Raw genomic sequence first — 21,796 nt, 5'->3', positions numbered from 1 at the left:
CTCACTGGACAAGATCTCTTCACAATGTTTTTTGTTTTTTGTTTTTTTTTTTAACATAAGTCGGGGGACAATGGACTTATAACTCTACTCCTTGGTCAAGATTAGATCTGCACAATTTAGTTAAGGACTTCACAACCCCTAGGAAGAAAAGACAAAAGTTCACTGAAGAACTAAGGATTGTCCTAGGAACATATCTTCTGGGACTCCTTAGACTCTATCAATCTATTTGATTATCAATATTGTGTCAAATATATAGATCAAAATTTGACAATGGGCAGATATGAAAAGAGCATAAATACAAGACAAGATCTCTTAGCACCTTTCCCTGAGATCTTTCATATCAAAATTGACTGGTTAAAAACCTAGTCTGTGAAGCCATTCTCAGATCTCACCTTCCAGGATTACTCTGATGTCCAATAGCACAATTGCCTTATCTACTTTCTGTGTTGGTTTTAAAGAGAGTGTACCTCTTAGAAGGAATCGTATCATGTACCATTAAGTGCAAACACTGCAGTGAAATTCCAAGGAATTGCCCCACGATTTCCAAGATATATATACCTACATTCTAGACTTCGATATGGACAGGAGATTTAAAACTGAGACGCCCTCAGGATTCTTCTGAAGCCAATGGCATCACAAGGAAACAGCTTTCCTGAGAATCTTGATCAAGCAGCACACAGCTAGACATGGACAGCTTTGGCCTATGATCTCCTATCAAGACCCTAGAACACAGGAAGCCACTGACTGCCATATCTTTATCTCTTTTTCCTCCCTTTCATAACTATCTTTTCTCTTCTCTGTTTGTTTGGAACTCTGTTGAAATGAGATTCTTAAAACTCCTGCCACTAATAATGTTATTCCAGATGCCACCTTGGTAAATCAAGAGAATTAACAAAGCGTTGGACAAATTTACTGATCTCAAACCCCTCTTCTCCTTTGGTGGAGGATGTAGTTGTTCTCCTGACTGATCCTAGGTGAGACAGGATCTGGACTAATAAGCACTATCCAAGGCCTTCTGATGATTCTTGTAATACCTGTTATCTCTACAGTCATCCACTGTGCCCTCTCCAGAGACTTAAATGCTTTTAGACAGCCAGTTGCTCAAGAAATATTAAAATTAAACTATGAAAAGTCACAAGAAACTCTGATAGTCGTCCTCACCAATGAGTCTGAGACTGCAATCAACAGGAGTTCTATAATTCGAAGGTGTGAACAAGTCAGAATCTGATCAGATGATGGGACTTGGTCTCCCTGTTGACCAAGAGCAGGGACTGTAAGAGACTAAGTGACTGAAACTCCCCACTGTGGCCCTTGTATGACTTGGCCCCTAGAGCTATAGCACCCACCCCTCTTGATAAAACCCGAGTCTCCTATCCAATGGCTGTTAAACCACAAGGTCAATTCTTCCTCCTAATTATGCTCCTGCTGATTTCCTTCTACACCTGCTGACTATGGTTTTACTGTTTAACAATTTTGTGCCCACTATGGACAAAGAATGCAAAGAAATTATGAAAAATTAAAAACTGTTGTGTGAGGATAGGTGAAACTATACTAATTGTTCTATTTTCCAAATTTTCCCTAAGGTAGTTTTATTATTTTAATATTGACTATATCTAATGGAAAAGGGGAGAGATGAATTACTTGATTTCTACACAACTATAACCACTCCAAGAAAACATTTCCAAGAACGTCTTAAGAATTTTACATTTTCCACAAAGATAGTCCAGTCAAGTCTTGGGTCATCTCGGGTATTGGTTTCTTTAAACTTTTTACTTAAATAAATACTCTTTCTGCCTTACAAATATGAGTATTTGGTTTAGAAATGACCAATGTCTCAAAAGCTTTGATTTCCTGCCACCTACTCTTCTCCAAAATGCCAAATTAATGGCATCTGATCCTAACAAAGTGAGACATCCCTAGCTAAAAATGTCTTTATAATGGGGGTAGGGAGAGAGGGGGAAAAAGCAGGGGTAATTTTTTCCCAATATGTTTGTCATTATTATAGGTTATATATACAGAAGGAAAGTTAATTAAGCTTTAAAAAAAATCCATCACACATCAATGGCTGCATTTTAATGAGTACAAAAAGTTGAGGTGTTTACTACCAATTAAAGTGGTTTTTAAATAAGCATTAATTAACACAGAAATTCAGAAGAAAGTTATACCTTGTCAAAGAAAGGCCAGTGCAGGCTATGCCCACTTCTGCTCCCATTCATATTCAGATAGTAATTAACACCAACCCTATATTTTCCATAATAATGAGGAGATGCTGTCATGTCTATCATGCAACAACACACACACAAAAGTGGTGGAATTAGAAATTCTCAACCTGAAGTAAACTTTTCAAATTTTTTTCCTTCTGGGTTTATCCCTCATCCAGGTCAGAGTTTTTCAAAGAGGAGGTTAGCCTGACTTTAATGGTGGGTTTCTCTCTTTCTTTCTCCCCCTTTTGCCAGGAGCATCATGGGGGAGCGCTCATTGGTCAGAGAAGTGTTGTTCAAGTCCCCACCAGCAAATCAGAGCAAACACCCAATCATGATTTAAGAGGGCCTGCAGTCCTTCCTTTGTTTCTCAATGATCCTGTTAAATTGCATAATCCAGCTTCCTCTACCCCATTCCGCTTTTTAGCAAATTATTGTCTGTCATAGGGTGGTAGGGAGGAGAAAGACACAAAATCTTTAAAACCCATGGCCTAACGAGTACCCAGTCTGATGGATGGCCTCATCCTTGGGTGAAAGCGATGGGGACCGTGCCTGAATTTGGGGAGGCACCCTGGAGAGATGCCATAGGCGGTGGTCACGGGAAAGGTGTTGTCAAGCATCTCAAGGCAACAAGTTCCAGAGACTGATCCTCAGCCTGACAAATCAGATTTTCTTAGTGATGACCTTACTCTGATCAAATTAACATACAAGTGGCCAATAAATGAGTATATTAACTTACTAATTTATAATGGAGGAATTCAGAAATTCCCTTTCCAGAACTTGGAATTCACATGCTCCCTATCCAGGGGCTTTCCTTTCCAATGTTTAGGAAAAGAAGCTGAGTTTTTTATCAGAATCCTCCTTAGTGAACTCAAAGTCAGAACAGAGATGCAGAATTGTGTGGGAGGGTTCTGCCCAATGGAATTGCCCCTCTGTGCCACAGGGAGCCTCTCTTGTGGTTGAAGCACTGTGCTCTCTGCACAGTGCCTCTCCCCGACACGATGCTGCAAATGTGCTGACTTCGGTCTCTCGGGACTCCAATTTTCAGAGCAGACTTCTCCCCCATTCACCGACCCATGTTTTGCTTATTTAGTCAAGTTCTCAACATGTGAGAAGCTCTTCACAGTCACGGTCTTTAATGATCCAAGGGTAGAACACCAAACAAGAAAGATTGACTCCAGGAGTCCATATCGGACAGGTTTTAAATCAATTTGGCTAAGTTGCTGTAGAGTCAATTCTTTTTTTTTTTTAAGTTTGTTTGTTTGTTTGTTTATTTATTTATTTATTTATTTAGAGAAAGAGAAAGCATGAGTGGGGAGGGGTAGACAGAGAGAGAGAGAATCCCAAGCAGGCTCCCTGCGGTCAGCATAGAGCCTGATGCAGAGCTCGAATTCACAAACTGTGAGATTGTGACCTGAGCCCAGATCAGATGCTTAACCAACTGAGCCACCCAGACGCCCCGCTGTAGAGTGGATTCTTAAAGCTAAAGGGTGAGAGGAGGCCCAAGAGGAGACTGCATCATCTCCCAGACAAGTGTGGATTCTCCTCAATGTGCAAAAAGGTGGCAGGATGCTTCCAGAAATTCACAGCAAGAAGTGGGATGAAATCTACTCTTCTTAACCTCAGTTTAAGCTCCTCATTTTCTGTGTGAATAAAGAGATGAAGAGATGGTTTGGGTATATGACCCTTCAGCGCCAGAGGGCATTTTTGGTGTCTACTCCTCCGGAGCCTGTGGTAGCTTCAGAATTTCTACGTAAGACAGGTTTCAGGAGGAATCCACCTGGAAGGGGCTTAGAGAACTTGTCTGGAAGCCACATCTGCAAAGCAAGCGTGCCATTTTTTTTCGAGGTTGAATGTATCAGGGGGTGCTGATGAGATTGAGGGAAGAAGTAAAAACTGCCATTTGTTGTGGGATCACTGTGGAGAGGAGCAGGCCTAGCTTATCTTTAAACCATGTACAGTGCCCAGCAGGGTAAGTAGTACAAGACAAGTGTTCAAAATGTTTATTAAATTCGATGAACAACAAGTGAGCCTTGGGGCGCCCGGGCAGCTCAGTCTGTTAAGCGTCAGACTCTTGACTTCGGCTCAGGTCATGATCTCACGATTCGTGGGTTCATGCCCGGGCTCTGTGCTGACAGCACAGGATTCTGTCTCCCTCCCTCTCTGCCCCTCCCCCTACTCTCTCTCTCCCCACCCTCAAAAGTAAATAAACAAACATTTTAAAAAGATGAATGACAAGTGAGCCTTTAGATCCACATCAAAGACAACAAGGTCATGCCTGGGTTTTTTCCCCTTACAAGCCCGTTGGCTTCTATCTAGTTTCATGACTAGTGACTGCACGTGTAATTTATACCAACTTGTATACTTGCCCAGAAATAGACAGACAATGGATGAGCAAAGAACTACAAAGAAAAATCTAAAGAACCCAGGCATTTAGTTGGAAAGGGAATAGGCTCAGTTGACACATCAGAGAAGGTGGGGCTGGAAATCAACGTGGCAAAGGAAGCCCACAGCGGCCCAAACCTCACTGGGGAACCACAAAGCACCAATATCCTGCCACTCAAATTGCAGCCACTCTACATCATCCCTTTTTTTAAAATCTAGCTATTCATTGTTGGCACCCACCCTCAGTCTTATCTGATCCATTTGTACAGGAGTAAACAGGCTTCAAAGAACAGTTAAGTACCAATGTGTTTCTTAGGAGAGAATAGGAAAAGGTTGGCGAGCCCCCAGATTCCAGGAGTAGGAAAATCTCCTGCCTAACGTGGCTGCCACCTTGGCCTTTGCTTCTCATTCTTTTCACTGCTGTTGCCTTTATAGGAAAAAAAAAATGCTCATTTGGGCACTGTTTAAACATGCAGTCGATTGTACTTCTTTTTGGGAAAGTGTGCATTTTCTCCCTTAGAGTGGATATGGGTAACATGCCTCCTTGGTCAAATCTGGCAAAATGAAATGTCCTTTTTTCTGAAATTCCTCAGTTATGTCACACCCATTATCTTGCCTTATTAAAATGGAAAGAACTTTCCTCTATGTATGTCCCATTCTTCCATTTATCAGAATTGGGATAGATTGTGCCTTTCCACTCAATTTGGACAATGAAATGAGTTTCATTTTTATTTATGGGCTTCATAAATCCGTCTCACTTGCTGCTTTTCATGCCCCAGTTCCACGCTGTTGTGTTGGGATTTCCCACCCTGCCAGGCAATTAAACTAAAAACTCGTGGCAACAAAAATTTTCTTTACAAAACTCTTTTAAACCCAAAATATACATAATCATCTCCATTTCGGGTCCAATATATTTAAGGGATGGGGTCTTTAAGTCTTATTTTGGAGCATCCAATTTCCCAGATTAATTCTGTCATCGCCAAGCCCTCATTTGAGTTCTAAAGGTGAGTGCAAAGTTCCAGGACGGAAAGAACTCATTAATTTTAGATACTATGTTTCCAATCCGGGTGCCAGGCATGTGAGAAGACAATACAGTGGCTGTGCTGAAGGACTTGAGGAACAGCAGTGAGCTCACACCCCACGATCACCTGAGCTCCGAGCAGGAGGAGCCCAGAAACCGAGAGCAGCAGCAACAGTTCCCTGTTCTAGGCCAGACCAAAAAAAAGAAACAAACAAAAACCCCAGCCCAACCCTATCACATAGACCTACAGCATTAAAGGAAGGGTGGAGAGACAGGAGTCCTGCTTCTCAGTACTTTGCCACCGTCAGAGGAAGTTACTACTGTTTCTCTAAGTACACAACTGAACGACAGGCTTCTACCTGATAAGGTAGATCCAATAGGATCCAATAGATCTGATCCAGTCTAATGACATGTATGGATTTGGTTCAGGGGTAGTCCAGTCCTGTAACACAAAAGCCCAAGAAAAGAAACCCAATAAAACTATTTTGACAGAAACCCAGTGATCTGCATTTTGGATACCTTAGACACAGGCCAAGCTGAAGATGCTTTCTCTGATTCAATCTGATTCAATCATACACACACACACACACACACACACACACACACACACATAGATATGTAGATAGATAGATAGATAGATAGATAGATAGATAGATAGATAGATAAAGATACATATATATCTCTCAAATAGTAGAAGTGGGCAAAGAATGTTTAAATCTGGCCTTACCAGGCTGTCTACTTTAGATCAGAAACCACTGTTTGTTCCTCTAGTCCATGGAAGGTGCTCCATGTCTGTTAGGCTCATTTACCTGACATTCTTTGTAATGTAAGGTGAGCTGGTTGCTTCAATTGTCATGCCCCTAAACACTAGGGTTGACCCAGTGTTCCCCCCTCCCTCTATGCGGAGCCTGGGAAAATGTGAGCTGGAGAGCAAGAATTTGTAAGTGTGTCTATTGTAGGATGCTGACACGGTTGACACAAGTGTTTTGGTCCAGCTGGCAGGTATCTCCCTGGAGTGGAGATGGGTGGATCAGAATGTGATGAGAATGTCACCAGCCATTAGGATCATCCACCTCCCTTTGCAAATCACACAACCTTCTGGCTTCAGAGGTACTTGCCTCATTGGGAGAACAGAGCTAACGTGAGTATTCTCGTTTATTTAGCAGTTATTATTATTATGGGAAATTAGCAAATAGACATTTTCACTTATATCACAATCTTCTGAACTTTTCCTAATGTGGGTCTATTCCCCTGAACCTGATGATTTATGGTGAATGAAGTTCTGGACCCGGCCAAGATGGGGGCTAGAGCCCAAATGGTGCTAGCCACACCAGAGGTATGACACTCTAGAACTTCCTGGCTCCGAAGCTAGCTAGCCTTCCTAAACATTTCTTTTTTTTTAAATTTTTTAATGTTTATTTATTTTTAAGAGACAGAGAGAGTGTGAGTGGGGAACGGGCAGAGAGACAGAGAGAGAGAGAGAGAGAGCGAGAGAGAGAGAGATACAGAATCCAAGCTGTCGGCACAGAGCCTGATGCGGCGTTCGAACCCGCCAGCCATGAGATCATGACCTGAGCCGAAGTCGGACACTTAACTGACCGAGCCACCCAGGTGCCCCCTTAAAGGTTTCTAATATCACACAATATCTCAGGAAGTACTTAATTCTACCTGAGTGATATTGTATGCTAAAATGGGCAAGCGAAATATTAGTGAGAATAAGCACTTTCTCTATCCCACTGGATTGCTAAAGTACATTCAGGTAAAATTTTTCAAAGAACAAAATGGTGTTTGCAAAAAATAAATTCCTTTCCTTAATAAACACCAAATGGAGATTATCTTGAACCAACATAGACAAAGGCCATTTCATAAAGTTGTGCAAGCTGTACACTGCTACAGGCATTGTAGACTTTTGTGTTTACTGGCCAATAGGAGTCAATGCCTTGAAGAAAGTCTGCCTTTTTCTAAATTGCACAAAGACAAATAAAGGCTAGCAGTAGCTCTGTAGGAATCCATATCTAGTAAAAGGACCAGGTAACCAGCACCAACATCTTCTTTTATCTTTTTTCACTACATATATAATATATAGATATTATATAGACAGCCACCCCAGAAGTTCCTCCGTGTGCCCCAATCATAACCCCTCTTCCCTCAAAGTAACAACTGTCCATGATAGTTGTCACTTCTTAAAAATCATTTTATCACCCAAATCCAAACGTGCATCAGTAGACACTATTGTTTAGTCTTGCCCTTCTTAAAACTTTTAGTATCTTTAAAAAAAATTTTTTTAATGTTTACGTATATTTGAGAGAGACAGAATGCGAATGGGGGAGGGGGAGTGAGAGAGGGACACAGAATCTGAAGCAGGTTCCAGGCTGTGTGCTGACAGCAGGGCTGTCGATGCAGGGCTCGAGATCATGACCTGAGCCAAAGTCAGACGCTCAACCAACTGAGCTACCCAGGTGACCCCCAATTTTACTATCGTTTAATTCTCTTTTAATCCACAGAATTTCTCCTCCACCCCTTCCATTTCTTTACAAATCATTTGTGGAAGAATTTGGGAAGTTTGACCTATAATTTCCCAGTCTCTTGATGTTACTGACTGCCTGCTCACAATGAAGTTCAACACGTTCCTGTCTTCTGCATTTCCTGCAAATTGGAAGCTCAGTCCACTTAAGGATCAGACCAGGTTACAACTCTTTAGCAAGACTATAGGTAGTGTCCAGCAATACTACAGAAGGCCCATAATGTCTGGTTATCTTTCGGTTTTTAATCTGTGCCACTATTGATGCTGAATGCCTGTATGTGTCCAGCGGGGGTTGCAAAATGGTGATATTCTATCATTTCTTTTTCATTTTGTAATTAGAATAGTTTTATAAGATACTGTGCCCTTAATTTACTATTTGGATACCAAGTGGCACAGTTCATATAAAAACCAGGGTAAATGCTTAATTCTTTCCTTTTATTTCCCAGTTTTCAAGATATGAATTGGTTTACCTTTCCTGAAGGAGATCAGTTCTTTTTTTTTTTTTTTTAAGTTTATTTATTTTGAGAGAGAGACAGAGACAGCCAGCAGGGGAGAGCAGAGAGAGAGGGAAAGAGAGAATCCCAAGCAGGTTCTGCACTGTCAGCACAGATCCTGACGCAGGCTCAAACTCACAAACGTGAGAACATAACCTGAAATGAAACCAAGAGTCAGACACTTAACTGACTGAGCCACCCAGGTGCCCCAATGATCAATTCTCTCTAATATTATCAAATCATGAATTTAAACATACATGGCAGGTTTCAATTTTTATCATTACTGAAGGTCAAACTGTCCCATCTTGACCAGTAGGAGGCTGAGTCTTTCTGACATGACCTCAGAAGTCTTTGATAGTTTCCTTGTTATCTAACATGTTCCAACTTCATTTTCTAGACTTCCTGCCCTAGACTTATTCTCCAAGAAGCCCTAATTTCTTTTACAGAGAAATGAGTGTTTCAAAACCACAATCTGGGTGTTGGGGATGCTCTTTGCTAAATTAGACATTGTTTCTAGAACTTTTCAGCAGAATGAACTACGAAATATTATGATTCGAAGATAAAAACATCTCATAAATGTATATTGTACTTTCTATGCAGATTCAATACTATGGAGTTTTTACTTAACCACTCTATAACAGTGGAATCTCCTGTCTTGCATTCTGAGAACTTGGGTTCTTAAAAGCAGAGGGAATGACAGAATTAAAACATCCCAACATTACTGTTCTGACATTGCACAGCAACAATCTCAGAATGACAATACTAATATCACCACCAATATGATTCTCAAAAACATTTAAGTGTTTTTGCATATACCTTCCTACTTTCTCCATTAAAATAAAAGTTTATTACATCTACACATTGAGACCATGTAGCCATTGCACACTATACTCTCCCCCATGGTCCAGGACACTATTTAATGTTGTAAGTTCTTATGTTGGTGTCTTTCTCATTGTTTCAGTCATTTACAATACATTCTACTAGATTCCTCAGGAAGAGCTCATGGGAACAATATTCCCTGAATGTTTGCATGTTGATAACTATTTGTGCCCTTTATTCTTAGAGTCAGTTTTGCTGGGTATAAAATCCTTCGCTCACATTTTCTTTCCTTACTTTAAATATGTTGTTTCATTTTTCTCTCAATAAAGCACTGCTGTTGAGAAGTGTAATTATAAGCTAACTTTTCTCTCTTGTAAGTCATGTGCACTTTTTATTCTAGAAGCTCATTTTTTTTTCTGTGTTAATCATATTGTCAACATTCTCAGGTATGCAGTATGCTCTTTCCATGTAGCTTCAATTTTTTTTAATTTCAAAAAAGTTTTCTTGAATTCATCTTTACAGTTCAGTTGCCTTGCTTTGGTTTTCTTTGTGATCTCCAACAACCATATGTTTGATTTTCTTTGCCTACTTCAATATACACCACTTTCTCTTTAATCCTTTTTATCTCTCTTAATTAAAAAAATTAATGTTAATTTTTTATTGAGAGGCAGAGAGAGACAGAGCATGAGCATGGGAGGAGCAGAGAGAGGAGGAGACACCGAAATTGAAGCAGGCTCTAGGCTCTGAGCTGTTAGCACAGAGCCCGACACAGGGCTCAAACTCACAAACCATGAGATCGTGACCTGAGCTAAAGTCAGATGCTTAACTGACTGAGCCACCCAGGCGCCCCTCTTTCTTAATTTTTTTATTTTTAAAAATGTTCTGACTTCTAGTTTCCAGTTCCGCATGTAAGTATCTTAGAAATTACCACTCCATCCGAATAACAATTCTGAACAGACTGGAAAACCAACAACTCTTTTGGAATCTGTAAGAGAGTGTATGATACACAAGGCAACCTGATGCCCCCAGACTGAAAAGAAAGACAAGTGAAGTCATAGGTTACCAGAGAGAGGCTTACAAGTGTAAAACACTGTGGGAACAATACCAGAATAGGAAAACCTAAACTGTAATTGACAAACTGATGGAGGCTCAGTGAAAACAGGTCTGAGAGTTAAAAACTCCAGGGGATTCAGTAACGATATTCCACAACATTGTGAAATATACTTCCAGCAACTTGACCGAGTTCCCACAGTAAATACTGGAGAAAAATCCCCTTGCACTTCTGTGCTTCTAGCAAGGGAGGGGGAAATAAATCATTTTGAAATACGCCAGAGCACTCTGTTCTTCTTAACAAGACCTGCCCTTCAGGGGAAACTAGTTAACCAGAGCCTAACCTGCTGGGGTATTATCAGAGCCAACTGACCTGGAGAAGGGAAATACCCAACCGCAATCACCTCTAGCCTTCTATGTGGGAGAAGGGAAATATTCAACTCCAGTCCACTCTAGCCATCCTGTCCTACCTAGAGAGGTTGAAAAAAACTGAGAAACTCTTGTGAAGTTCACAGTCCAGAGGCACAGTCTCACTGAAAGAGTGAGATTTCATTGTAGGACTATAGAATACTTCCTCATACCTCACACCTCACCATTACACTACTAAAGGCCTATTCATAGCCAGGCATTTTATCCAGTACTTCATGTCCAGCTATCATGAAAAAAAATTACAGGGACTACCCGAAGGCAAAAAACACAACTCGAAGACACAGAGAAAACACCAGAACTAGACATAGCAGGGATGTTGGAGCTATCACATTGGGAATTTAAAGCAACTATGATTAATTCAGTAAGGGCTTTAATGGATAAAGTAGACAGTACATAAGAACAGATGGGCAATATAAGCAGAGAGATGGAAATCCTAAGAAAGAAGCAAAAAGAAATGCTGGAGATAAAAACAAAAAACAAAAAACAAAACCACCGTTAACAGAAATGAAGAATACGTTTGAAGGGCTTAGTAGTAGACAGGACATCACTGAGTAAAAAACCTCTGAGCTAGAGGATATATCAATAAAATCCTTGAAAACTGAAAAGGAAAGAGAATAAATATTGAGAAAACCAGAATATCCAAGGACTGTGGGGCAAATACAAAAGGTGTGATACACATGTAATGAGAACACCAGAAGGAGAAGGAAAAGAAAAAAATCTTTGAAACAATAATTATGGAGAATCTCCCCAAATTAATGTCAGACATCAAACCACAGATCCAGGAAGCTCAGACAACACCAAGCAGAAAAAATGCAAAAAACCACAAACTAAACCAAACCAAACCAAAATACTACACCTACATATACCATTTTAAACCAGAGAAAAGATCAAGGAAAAGCTCTGAAAGAAGGCTATGTAAAAGAATACCTTCCTATGGAAGAACAAAGGTAAGAATCATATCCAACTTCTCCTAAGAAACCATTCAAGCAAGGGCACTGGGTGGCTCAGTTGGTTAAGTGTCCGATTCTTGGTTTTTGGCACAGGTCATTATCTCACGGTTTGTGTGTTTGAGCCCCACATCAGGCTCTGTGCTGGCTGTGAGGAGCCTGCTTGGAATTCTCCCTCTCCCTCTCTCTCTCTGCTTCTCCCCTGCTTGCTCTGTCTCTCTCAAAATAAATAAACTTAAAAAAAATCTTTTAAATTAAAAAAAAAAAAGAAACTATTCAAGCAAGAAGAGAACAGAGTGGAATATTTAAAATATTGAGAGAAAAAAAACCCACCAACATAGAATTCTGAACCTTGAGAAACTAACATTCAAAAGTGAAGAAGAAGAAGAAAAAAGACCTTTTCACAAAGAGATATTGAGGAAATTTTCTGCCTATAGACCTGCCTTGCAAGAAATGTTAAAAGTTCTTTAGAGGAAAGGGAAATAACATAGGTCAGAAACTCAGATTCACCAAAACTAACAGAAAGCAACAAAGAAGGAATAATTGAAAAACCTTCATTTAATTCTTGACTGATTCTAACAGACAATTTATTCAAAATAATACCAACAACATATTCAATTACGTGTGTATATAGATGTGTGTGTGTGTGTGTGTGTGTGTGTGCGCGCACGCTTATATAAGTAAAATGAATGAGAGCAATGATACAAGGGACAGAGGAAGTACTCAGACTATCTGAAGTGATATTATATATATATATATATATATATATATATATATGTAGACTTGGATTAGCTGAAAATGTACATTGCAAACTCTAGGGCAATCACTAAAAAAGAGAAAGAGAGGAAGGGAAGGGGAGGGAAGGGGAGGGAAGGGGAGGGAAGGGGAGGAGAGGGGAGGGGAGGGGAGGGGAGGGAAGGGAAGACCAATATGCTAAGAAAGGAGAGAGATTAAAATTGCATAAAATGCTGAATTAAAACAACAGGCAGAAAAAGACCAGAAGACCAAAATAGGAACAAAGGACAAGGGCAACAAATAGAAAAGAGTAATGAATATGATAGACATTAATCCGATTACATCAATAATCTAAATGCCCTAATTAAAAGATTATCAGAGTGGGGGCGCCTGGGTGGCGCAGTCGGTTAAGCGTCCGACTTCAGCCAGGTCACGATCTCGCGGTCCGGGAGTTCGAGCCCCGCGTCAGGCTCTGGGCTGATGGCTCGGAGCCTGGAGCCTGTTTCCGATTCTGTGTCTCCCTCTCTCTCTGCCCCTCCCCCGTTCATGCTCTGTCTCTCTCTGTCCCAAAAATAAATAAACGTTGAAAAAAAAAAAAATTTTAAAAAAAAAAAAAAAAAAAAAAAAAAAAAAGATTATCAGAGTGAAACCATATGGTATTTGTCTTTCTCTGAATGGCTTATTTCACTTAGCATCACACTCTCCAGTTCCATCCACGTTGCTACAAAAGGCCATATTTCATTCTTTCTCATTGCCACGTAGTACTCCATTGTGTATATAAACCACAATTTCTTTATCCATTCATCATTTGATGGACATTTAGGCTCTTTCCACAATTTGGCTATTGTTGAGAGTGCTGCTATAAACATTGGCGTACAAGTGCCCCTATGCATCAGTACTCCTGTATCCCTTGGATAAATTCCTAGCAGTGCTATTACTGGGTCATAGGGTAGGTCTATTTTTAATTTTCTGAGGAACCTCCACACTGCTTTCCAGAGCGGCTGCACCAATTTGCATTCCCACCAACAGTGCAAGAGGGTTCCCGTTTCTCCACATCCTCTCCAGCATCTATAGTCTCCTGATTTGTTCATTTTGGCCACTCTGACTGGTGTGAGGTGATATCTGAGTGTGGTTTTGATTTGTATTTCCCTGACAAGGAGCGACGTTGAACATCTTTTCATGTGCCTGTTGGTATGGAAACCAATTTGACAATAAATTTCATATATTGAAAAAATAAATAAATAAAAAATAAAAAAAATAAAAGATTATCAGAGTCAATCACAAAAACAAGAACAAACTATATGCTGTCTACAAGAAACCCGCTTTAAACACAAAGACACATATAAATTAAAATTAAGTGGTCAGAGAAAAATAAACCATGTCAACACTAATTAAAAGAAAGGAGGAGGGGCACCACCTGAATAGCTCAGTTGGTTAAGCAGATGACTTAGGCTCAGGTCATGATCTTGCAGTTTGAGTACAAGCCCCACATTGGGCTCTGTCCTGACAGCTCAGAGCCTGGAGCCTGCTTCAGACTCTGTGTCTCCTCCTCTCTCTGCCCCTCCCGTGCTCATGCTCAGTCTCTCTCTGTCTCTCAATAGTAAATAAGTGTTTTTAAAAAAAATTTTTTAATAAATGAAAAGAAAGGAGTAGCCATATTAATTTCAGATAAAGCAGATTTCAAAAAAGGAAAAGTTATCAGAGATAAACAGAGGCATTACATAATGATAAAGAGGTAAATTCTCCAAGAAGATGTTATAATCTTTAATGTGTATGTGCCTAAAAACAGAGCGTCAAACTATGTGAGGCAAAAACTAATAGAATTGCAAAGAGAAACAGATGAATCCACTAACATAGTTGCAGGGTTTGACATCCCTCTATCAGAACCAGCTGGCAGAAAATTAGTAAAGACAAAGTTGAATTCACCACCATCAAACAACTGGATATAATTGACATCTATAGACTACTTAATTGAACAACAGTGGAATATATATCCTTCTCAAACTCACATGGAGCATTCACCAAGATAGACCACATTCCTGGCAATAAAACAAATTTAAGAGACAGAAATCATATGTCTGCTTTCAAACCACAATAAAATTAAATAAATATAAAGATGATATAAAATATATAATATAAATATATATATTTTTAATTTTTTAATGTTTATTTATTTTGGAGAGAGAGAGAGAGAGAGAGAGAGAGAGACAGAGTGTGAGCAGGGGAGGGGCAGAGAGAGGGAGACACAGAATCTGAAACAGGCTCCAGGCTCTGAGCTGTCAGCACAGAGCCAGATGCGGGGCTCAAACTCACGAACTCTGAGATCATGACCTTGAGCCGAAGGGACATGCTTAACCGACCAAGCCACCCAGGCACCCCTATAATATAAATATTAATTAAATCAGTAACAAAAGATGATTGGACAATCTCAAAATACATGGACATTTAACAAACAAAAAACATTTCTAAATAACTCATGGGTCAAAGAAGATATCCCAAAAGAAATTTTAAAATATTTTGAACTAAATGAAAATACAACTTAGCCAAAATTTGTGGGATGCAGTGAAAGTACTTAGAAAGAATTTACAACATTGGATGCATATATGATCTAAAATCGATCATCTAACTTTCTATCTTAGGAAACTATAAAAAGAATAGCAAATCAAATCCAAAGTAAGCTGAAGTAAATAATAAAAATTAGAGCAGAAATCAATGACATTGAAAACAGGAAGCTAACAGAAAAGAAAAATAAAAAAACCTGATTCTTTGAAAAGATCAATAAAATCTGGAAGCATCTCACCAGACAAAAAGAGAGAGGACAAAAATTACTAGTATCAGAAATGAAAAAGGGGATATCACTACAGACCTTATAAACATTTAAAGGATAATAAAGGTATACTATGAACAACCCTATGCCCACAAATTTGCCAACCTAGATGAAAATGGACCAATTCCTTGATAGACACAACTTGCCAAAATTCATACAAGAAAAACTAGATAATCTGAATAGGCCTATATCTATTAAATAAATTGAATCAATAATAATCAGTAATTAATAGACTTCTGAAACAGAAAGCACTAGGCCCAAATGGGTTCACTGGTGAATTCTATCAAACAATTGGGAAGAAACTGTACCAATTACCTGCAATCTCTTTCAGAATACAGAAGCAGAGGGAATACTTCCCAACTCATTCTATGAGGCCAGCATTATTCTAATAACAAAACCAGACAAAGATATTCCAATAATTACAGACCAATATCTCTCATGAACATAGATGCAAAACTTCTCAACAACATAATAGAAAATGCATCTCAAAAATGTATAAAAATACTTATACACCACGTCCAAATGAGATTTATTCCAGGTACGCAAGTTAGCATTCAAAAATAAACTAATGAATCCATCACATCAACAGGTTAAAAAAGAAAAATCACAATGATATGACAACGATACAATCATATCAGTAAATGTGGACAAAATTCATGATAAAAAGTCTTAGTGAAGTAGGAATTGAGGGGAAGAATCCTCAGCTTGATAGTGAACATTTACAAAAAACCTACAGCTAACATTATACTTAATAGTGAGAAATTCAAAGCTTTCCAGCTAAGATCAGATACAAGGTAAGGATGTCTCCTCTCATCACTACTCTCAACATCATACTAGAAGGTCTAGCTAATGCAATAATACAAGAAAAAGAAACAAAAGTTCAGTTGAGACAGGAAGAAATAAAACTATTTGTTCACAAATGACATGGGCATCTATTTTAAAAATTTGAAAAAAATCACCAAAAGTCTCTTGGAACTAATAACTACAGCAAGGTTTCAGGATACAATTTCCTATATACCAGCAGGAGTAAGTAGAATTTGAAGTTAAAAACACAATAACATTTATATTAGCACCTTCCCCCCCCCCCCCAAATTATATACTTAAGTATAAACTGAACAAAAAAAGCACAATATCTATGTAAGGAAAACTCTAATGAATGAAATCAAATGAATAAATAAATAAATGGAAAGACATTCCATATTCATGGATAGGAAGGCTCAATACTGTCAAGGTGTCCATTCTCCCCACATTGATCTATAGATTCAATGCAACCCCGATCAAAATCTCAGCAAGTTATTTTTGTGGATATCAACAAAGTGATTCTAAAGTTTATAGGGATGGGCAAAATACACAGAATAGTGAACACAATATTGAAGAACAACAACATTAGACCACTTGAAGCCTTAGTATGAAGTTACAGTAACCAAGACAACACGGTGGTATCAAATGAACAGACAAATAGATGAATGGAACGGAACACACAGCCCAGAAATAGAACCATGTAAATAAGTCAACCAATCTTTGACAAAGGAACCAAGGCAATAGAATGGAGAAAGAATAGTGTTTTCAACAAATAGTGCTAGAACAACTGGACATCTGCATGAAAGAGAGAAAGAGGAAGAGAGGAGGGAGGAAGGGAGAGAAGGAAGGGAGGAAGGGGAAAAAAAGAAAAATCTAGACATAGAGTTTATATCCTTTACAAAAACTAACTAAAGATGGATCACAGACCTAAATGTAAAATACAAACTATAAAACTCCTAGAGTACAACATAGGAAAAGAAACCTAGATGACCTCGGGTATGGCAATGACTTCAGTATACAACACCAAAAGCACAATCCGTGAAAGAAGTAATTGATAAGCTTAACTTCATTAAAATGCAAAGCTCCTGCTCTGTGAAAGACAATGTCAAGAGAATGAGAAGACAAGCCACAGACTGGGAAAAACTATTTGCAAAAGACATATCTGATAAAAAGACTGCTCACCAAAATACACAAAGAACTCTTAAAACTCAACAATAAGAAAGTGAACAACTCAATTAAAAAATGGGCCGAAGACTTCAACAGGCATCTCACCAAAAAAAGATATAAAGATGGCAAGTAAGTATATGAAAAGATGCCCAACATCATAGGTCATCAGGAAATGCAAATTAAAACGATGACATACCACTACACACCTGTCAGAATGACCCAAGTCTAGGACACTAACACCACCAAATGCTGGTGAGGATGTGGAGCAACAGGAAATCACCTTATTGCTGGTGGGAATGCCCAATGGGCATACTCTTCCATACAATCCAGTGATAGTGCTCCCTTTTACTTACTCAGGGGAGTTGAAAACTTATGTCCACACAAAAACGTGCACACAGATGTTTATAGCTTTATTCATAATCGGAAAACTTGGTGGTATCCAGGATGACCCTCAGTAGGTGAATGGATCGATAAACTGTAGCACATCCAGACAATGGAATATTACTCAGCACTTAAGAAGAAATGAGCTACCAAGCCCTGAAGATGTGGAGGAAGCAAATTACTAGGAGAAAGGTGTCAATCCGAAAAGGCTACATAATATATAATTCCAACTATGTGAAATTCTGGAAAAAGAAAAACCATGGAGATGGTAAAATTCAGTGGTTACCAGGTGTGGCGTGGGTGGGGGGAGAGGTGAGACGTGGGTGGGGAAGAATGAGCAGGCAGAGCACAGAGGATTTTTTGAGTCATGAAAATAGTCTTTATACCATAACGATGGATACATGTCATTACACATTCGTCCAAACTGGTAGGCACGTACCACACCAAGAGTGAACCATAATACAAACTATGGACTTTGGGTGATTATGACAAAGTGGCAAAATAGGTTCACCAGTTTTAACAAAGGTACCCCTCTGGTGGGCTATACTGATAATGGGGGAGGCTATGCACATGCGGGGCAAAGGGCATAAGGGCAATCTCTGTACCTTCCCTTTAGTTTTTCTGTGAACCTGAAAAAAATTTTAAGCCTTCAATTAAAAAGTTGTTTTCCTATCACATTTCTCTTAAGGCATTATCTGTTGTGTTCATTCACTCTTATGGCCTTTCTAGTTTAGTCTTCGTTTCTAAAATAATTTTTTCTTTTATTTCTCATTCCCTCCTGAGTTACCACCTCATTTCTGAATTTTCTAATTACAACTTGGGTTATTCTTTCATGTCTTATTTAACTTTCTTAATGTCCTTCAGTTCATTTTGGAGTAGTAAATTAATTTTGGTCTATTTTGTAAGCACATATTTCTGGAATTACTTTTAAAAGTTCATTTATTTATTTTGAGACAGAGAACAAGCATGTGAGTGGGGGAGGGGCAGAGAGCCAGAGGGAGAGAGAGAACCCATCCCAAGCAGGAATCCCATCCCAAGCAGACTCCACACGGTCGGCTCAGAGCCCGACATGGGGCTTGATCCCATGAATTGTGAGATCATCACCTGAGCCGAAATCCACAGTCGGACTCTGAATCGACTGAGCCACCCAGGCACCCCTGGAATATTTTCACTGTTCATAAGAATATTATTCTAATCCTAATTCTCTTTCTCTTATAATAACTTTGCATGGGACTTGATGTTCTCTTCTGTTGTGCATTTTTTTTTTTTAAATTTTTTTTTTTCAACGTTTATTTATTTTTGGGACAGAGAGAGACAGAGCATGAACGGGGGAGGGGCAGAGAGAGAGGGAGACACAGAACGGAAACAGGCTCCAGGCTCCGAGCCATCAGCCCAGAGCCCAACGCGGGGCTCGAACTCACGGACCGCGAGATCGTGACCTGGCTGAAGTCGGACGCTTAACCGACTGCGCCACCCAGGCGCCCCTGTTGTGCATTTTTAACGTGAAATTAGTTTTCCTAAACTATGAGAATGAATCAAGCTAAATTTTTTAAAAAGCTCTAACTTCACAGAGCTCCCTCTTCTGTTGTTTGTGTGAACTGTTAAAAAAAAAAAAAAATGACACATTGCTTTGAAATTTCCTGGCTGTTCTTCCCTTCCTTTGAATTGGGCCTTTCTCTTGCCCCTACCCAGTTCAATTTTGATACCATTCCCAGTAACTTCCCAGTGAAGGGCCCGATACTAGAAGGCAGCTCTGGCCGGTCAATTTTGAGGGTTCAAAGGGCCGGCGCCTTTAATCCCTTATGACAAGCCCTTTGCGCTCAGCGGGTATTAGAACAGGCAACATGCCTTCACCTTCAGCTGCTGTTCTCAAATTGGTCTGAGTTTCCTAGTTAAACTATTTGGGGTTGGCTATTTGGGGTGCTGTTCTCAGACACAGTGAAGAGCTATACTGTGGCTTCTTTTTGTCTCCCACACAGATGCCCATCTCATGCAAGTCTTATGGTTACTGGTATTTTGTCCCCAAATACCTGCATTTTGAGATTTGTGGCATCCTGCCACCTGGTTTTGTTGTAGAGGCGGTCTATCAATTTTGATTTTACTACATGTCTCTGTATGTTTTTATGTGGGATTATGTAGGTGGTAGGCTACTGCCATTACCACCACCATCTTCCCAGGATCATTATCATCTTTTAATTCAAGCTGATTTTTGCTATGTTCTTCCTTTTGGTTCCTTCCTTTCAGCAAGTCACAGGGAAAACTTGGCTTCAGTTTGTAAAGAGTCCCTGTATTTATACATAAATACATACATACATCCATCATTTATATATATAAATATAAATATATATATTATATAAATATAATATATATTATATAAATATAATATATATTATATATAAATATATATATATATATATTTTTGTGTGTGTGTGTCTGGGAGAGTGAGGGGGTCATGCGTTGAGTGGAGGCTGCTAATTGGGGGCAGGTTGCAAAAAGTTAAAGACACAGCTTCTGCCTTTCGGAGTTCGTAACCTGAGAATGCAATACACATCCACTCAATGAAGCAGAACTACAACTACTTAGTTTCCAATCACAGCTCTTATTAGCTCGTCAAGCCAACTGGGGCAAATCAACTTCTTGGGATTTGAGTTTCTCCATTTGTAAAACACAAGCATATCACCCGCCCTGTCCAACTGTATAGGCTGTAGGGAAGAAAGAATATAATGGAGGTATATGCACTCTGGTCACCAACGACCTGCATCACGGGGGCAGGAATCACATGCTCTTCATCTGTCTCTGCCCCTCAACGCCTCCGACAGTGCTTGACACATTCTGAGCACTCTGTGTTTGCACCTTGGAAAAAAGTACTAACAGCCCTATTATGTGATAATTAACTTTAAAAGTTCCTCAGTCTCATCAGTGATGACAAGAGTTAATAGGCCCTTGTTTGGGGGTTGGAGAGGCTAGCCTGGAAACTGACCCTTCACATTGAAGAAATGGCCTTCACTTCAAAAGTCAACCATCAGAAGACACAGAAGAGCTGAGTTTTTAAAAATGCATTTTTTATTATTCAGCCTTCAGCAGAAATGTCACCTTTCTAAAGCAAGCTGTTATCATGCGCTCCCCGTGCCAAACAGGCGCCTCTGAGGAGCAGGATTTTATCTCAACGTTTTCGTGATTTGTGTTTCTCTTTCAAGGAGCTCCATGCCTTAAGGCACCTGAAACACTAACAGGAAGAAGTTAAGGTTACAGGAGGAGCAGACTCCAACAACATAAAACAGGGATTTCTGCGGAACGGTCCAGGATCAGCATCAAAGCTACAGTAGGCAGTCACCCTGTCCAATAATTCATGTCCTCTCAGTACAGCTCACTGCTTTCTGGTGGGCTCGTTGGTTGAGACCATATTCTCAAAGAAACTCCATTTTGTGACAGGGCCCCCATTAGCAGGCTCAGCCACATGACAGGCCTAGACACAGCCAGCACAACTGCTGGCGACGCTTGCCAATAAGCCAGATGCTGCCACATATTGGCATCTGGGTCCTGGAATAGCAACCATGTTCTCAGTCTGGCTAGGGATTCTGACCCTAGCTACGGAAGGAGACAAAGGAAGGAAAGAAAGAGACGGAGCAAGGGGAGGGAGGGCAGACGGTGGAAGGGTCTCTTGGTAATTTCCCTACCATGGATTTAGAGCTTCCGCAACAAAAGGCTCGTTGGAAAGCTGCTACCAGCGCTGCAATGGGCGGGAGAGGTAGAGATGGGGAGCGTTCTCAACCCAGCGAGCTATTTTGGCACCTGGGGAGCGGGGGTAGCTGATTCAAAAGGAGACAGCTGCAGCAGGCAGCGACGCTCACCCCTCCTCTCCCGCAAACCATGATAGCCCACAGTGGAGATAAGCTACTGGATATAGCTTCAATCTGCAGCAGAGGGACGGAGAGTGGCAGCATCAGGATGGCTGTTGCTTTCGGCTTTCTGGGTGCCAAGACTCACCAGCGCCAGGAAGGCCAACTAAGCGGTG

At 40.0% G+C, this 21,796-nt stretch overlaps 1 protein-coding gene across 3 annotated transcripts in view; it reads right to left on the bottom strand.

Moving 5' to 3' along the window:
* RPS6KC1 (ribosomal protein S6 kinase C1) overlaps window positions 1-21,796 on the bottom strand; it is a 320,826-nt gene that overhangs the window by 111,337 nt on the left and 187,693 nt on the right. Inside the window, exon 16 of one of the 3 annotated variants that reach the window (XM_086694892.1) lies at window positions 5,268-6,049. The exons of 1 other annotated variant lie outside the window; for it this stretch is intronic. In XM_086694892.1, the coding sequence (XP_086551018.1) occupies window positions 6,033-6,049 (17 nt within the window). In that variant the 3' untranslated portion in view covers window positions 5,268-6,032. Of the gene's footprint in view, window positions 1-5,267; window positions 6,050-20,822; window positions 21,008-21,796 lie in introns of those variants that run through there. One more of the 3 variants, XM_086694889.1, reaches the window with a different exon arrangement.

Source organism: Puma concolor, chromosome E4 (assembly GCF_028749965.1).
Source record: "Puma concolor isolate L17-30 chromosome E4, mPumCon1.1.hap2, whole genome shotgun sequence".
Classification (NCBI taxonomy): Eukaryota; Metazoa; Chordata; class Mammalia; order Carnivora; family Felidae; genus Puma; species Puma concolor.
This window is presented reverse-complemented; position numbering and strand designations above follow the sequence as displayed.